The 3,054-nt window shown below is 43.7% G+C and overlaps 1 protein-coding gene across 3 annotated transcripts in view; it reads right to left on the bottom strand.

The window, feature by feature from the left end:
• The window catches only part of ETFRF1 (electron transfer flavoprotein regulatory factor 1), a 31,044-nt gene extending 28,137 nt beyond the window's left edge, over window positions 1-2,907 (bottom strand). For all 3 annotated transcript variants that reach the window (XM_086756920.1, XM_086756928.1, XM_086756913.1), the window contains exons 1-2: window positions 2,019-2,907; window positions 870-1,903 (exon numbers count right to left, since the gene is read on the bottom strand). In XM_086756920.1, the coding sequence (XP_086613046.1) occupies window positions 1,688-1,903; window positions 2,019-2,063 (261 nt within the window). In that variant the 5' untranslated portion in view covers window positions 2,064-2,907 and the 3' untranslated portion in view covers window positions 870-1,687. The remainder of the gene's footprint in view (window positions 1-869; window positions 1,904-2,018) is intronic.
• Between the last annotated feature and the right edge of the window lie 147 nt (window positions 2,908-3,054).

The raw sequence follows: 3,054 nt of genomic DNA, 5'->3' as shown, positions 1-3,054 counted from the left end.
TTTCTGTCCCAGTTTGCTTTTTCTCTCCAAGAATTTCAGTGCCTCATCTCTGTAATGAAGTACTCCATGAATTGCATGTATTTGGCAATTGTTTTCAGTTTTTCTTGTACTTCTTCTCATTGCCTGCCACAAAGCTGTTGACCTTGCCCCCTCGTGTTCCCTTCCTCTGAGAGGGGAGTCACTGTGCTTTGACAAAATGCTTTACTGTACTGATCCATCTCCTCTGGCCTGTGCCGCTTTTGCGTTCTGTGCTCTGTGATGAGCAGAGCCTTGCTTCAGGTGACGCTGCCCTTCTCGTTCGCTGGTGCGTGCTGCTTGGCCTGTGCCATCTTCAGTCACGCCCCAGAGACCTTGTCCTCACAGTCTACGAGTAGACTTGATTTGAATTGTTCTACAAGTTTAAAGTACTTGCAGAACAAGTAGAAGAGCCAGTCTGTGTTCATTCCCACATGCACACTTATTTTCTTCTATCAAATGCCTTCCATAACCTTACAGAAAATATGAAACACGTGTCTTGGGGGGGAGGGGGGAGTGTCAAACTGTTACTGTCCTATAAGTTTATACTTTGGCTCTTTGTTACCATGTCCGGATAATCTTTTACCAGTTATTGAGAAAGGTAGGTTAAATTTTGTATATAGAGGTATTCATTCAGAATAGGTTTAACTGCAACATTGTAGAGGAGTTAAGTCTATGTGGAAGGACTGTTTTTCACATCAATATGGAGACAGAAACCAAAGCACATACATTTCATCACAGTGTAGCATACTGTCTTAATTTGCCTTTTTATTTTTTTTCAATATATTCTATTCTGGAATTTACGTGTGTGACGACCTGCCATTACCAACAGTTCTACTGCAGTGATTACATACCTGTAGTTAAAAGATTACTTCTGTTCTTTCTCCGGTGTCATTTAGTTCATGGGGGGAGTGGAAACACCAACAGTATGGACGGAGTACCCAAGTTTGTGCTGGTCAACCCAAGGTCTACAGAGTTAGGCACAGAGCAAACATCCACGGTCAAACTTCTCTTGCAGGGGAACGGATCAAGTTCTGTATTCCCGCTACAGCAGAAATTGGCAGCAGCAGGAATTGTCTTCAGGATCTATGTGCTTAAACCACTATTGTTCAAATTCACCCCTTTCCTGACCGCATAGGCGTTTTCTAACACAGCAGGACAGCCCCTCTGCCAGCCTGCCCATGTGACTCTTGCACATTAAGCAGATCTAGTTAAAATCTTTAAGAATTTACTTTACTTTCAAGAAGATCCTCATTTACGGTGGAAATGAATCATGAAATGTGGAAGACTTGCAAAATCAGATTAATCTTCTAAGTAACAAGAGCAGTGCAGCACCTTGAATCAACATTCAACCACACACCTCCAGGTAAGAAGAGCTATCTGTTCAACATGTGTATCAAAATGAAACAGAGTTGTATTACCAGTATATCCTGCAAAATTGTTTAATACATCAAGCTTTAGTTCAATGAGGTCAAAAGTAGTTGAGAAAAACCTATTACCCACACAATGCAAACCCCAAATCCTTCACTCACTACTTTAAGGGGAAGCAAAGTCCTAATTTGTACTTTAGATGGGTTAGAAGGATTTACATTTCATTTCTTCTGAGGTTACAACTCTTTTATTGTTTATTTTCATGGATTTGTATCATTACATGCACAGTCATTAACAGCAGTTATTGATTGTCATCGCTGTAGTAGCGCTGTTTCAGAGCTCTGTATTTTCTGAGGAAGTACAAAGCCTCTAACTCCTTTATAACAAATTCTCCTCGTGCAATTAGTTGCCTAATTTTTTCAGGATCTTTTACATCTTTGTTTTTTAGAAAAGCTGCTTTCAAACGGCTTCTAAAGTAGTCTGCTCCTTTGGGATACTCCCTTCCAAGGTACAGCAGCTTGAAGAAAAAAAAAAAAAAAGATTTTTTTAAATTTTTTTTTTCAAGATCAAGTGTGCAATGAAAGGGTTTTATCTGGTTAAGGGAAGTGCTCATAGCATTTAAGAACACTTACATTTTTGTATAGATTCAACACTTCACCTCTTAAAGAATTGGCCATTCTCACATTTCAGTGAACTCTATTCTTGTCTGTTTTGTTTTTGTTTTTATTTTTTTTTAACCTGAAGAATAATCAGTGTGACATTAGCCTTCCATGAGAGTCAGTAAATCCCAGCCTCATCCTCCATGGGAATTACACCATTTTCAACCAGGCTGTATCTAAGCGTAGCCCCGTTTGCTCAAACCCTCTTATTTTCTGGTTCCACTCTCTCTCTTCTGTTTCTGTCTCATTTCTCTTCTCCCCTTCCATCTCTCCTCATCTCAAAGACAAAACCAGAAACCTCCAGAACCTTTCAACTCCCGTGACGCTCGCTTATCCCTGTGCTGTTCATCGGCTGCTCTCACCGGCCTGCGGTTCTCTGCCTGGCTGCTCCTTTGCCTGTGCTCTGCTAAGGGAACATTTACAGCGTGTACGTACGTGTACATATACACACACGGGTAAACAGATAGATATATAAATATATATATATACATAAGCATACTGTAGGAATTCCTTTGCGTTCATAAATTCTACTTTTTAAAAAGTCGTTTTAAGCGTGTTACGAATTGAGGCCAGCGCATACTGGCAAAACTAACATAAAAAAAACCCCCAACAAACCCTAATGCCTCAGTAACGAAGTAAACCGATTCTTATTTTTGTAAATAAAAGCAGCTGGGATCCAGCCCAGCTGCCCCAGAGGGCACCCGTGGGGAACCGGCGGGCCCGAGGGCCGTCCCCTTGGGCTGCCACCTCCCCCTGCTCTGCCTGCGGGGGCCAGGGCCTATCACTCTGCTCTGTGACGACCCCCGCACCCCGCTCCCCGGCCGGGACCCGTGGGGCGGGGGAACGGGGGTGCAGAAGACGAAGGTCAGGGTCTCACCAGCTGCGCACCCTGCCGCAATCCCCGCTGGCGCCGCTTTACGGCAAAGCCGTAACCGCAGGCACCGCCCTTCTCTCCGGCGACGGGAGGAGGCACGCCATTGGTGGGGGGGAGCACGTGGGAGGAGGAGGG

The sequence above is a fragment of the Chlamydotis macqueenii genome, chromosome 1, assembly GCF_036417535.1.
Source record: "Chlamydotis macqueenii isolate bChlMac1 chromosome 1, bChlMac1.mat, whole genome shotgun sequence".
Classification (NCBI taxonomy): Eukaryota; Metazoa; Chordata; class Aves; order Otidiformes; family Otididae; genus Chlamydotis; species Chlamydotis macqueenii.
This window is presented reverse-complemented; position numbering and strand designations above follow the sequence as displayed.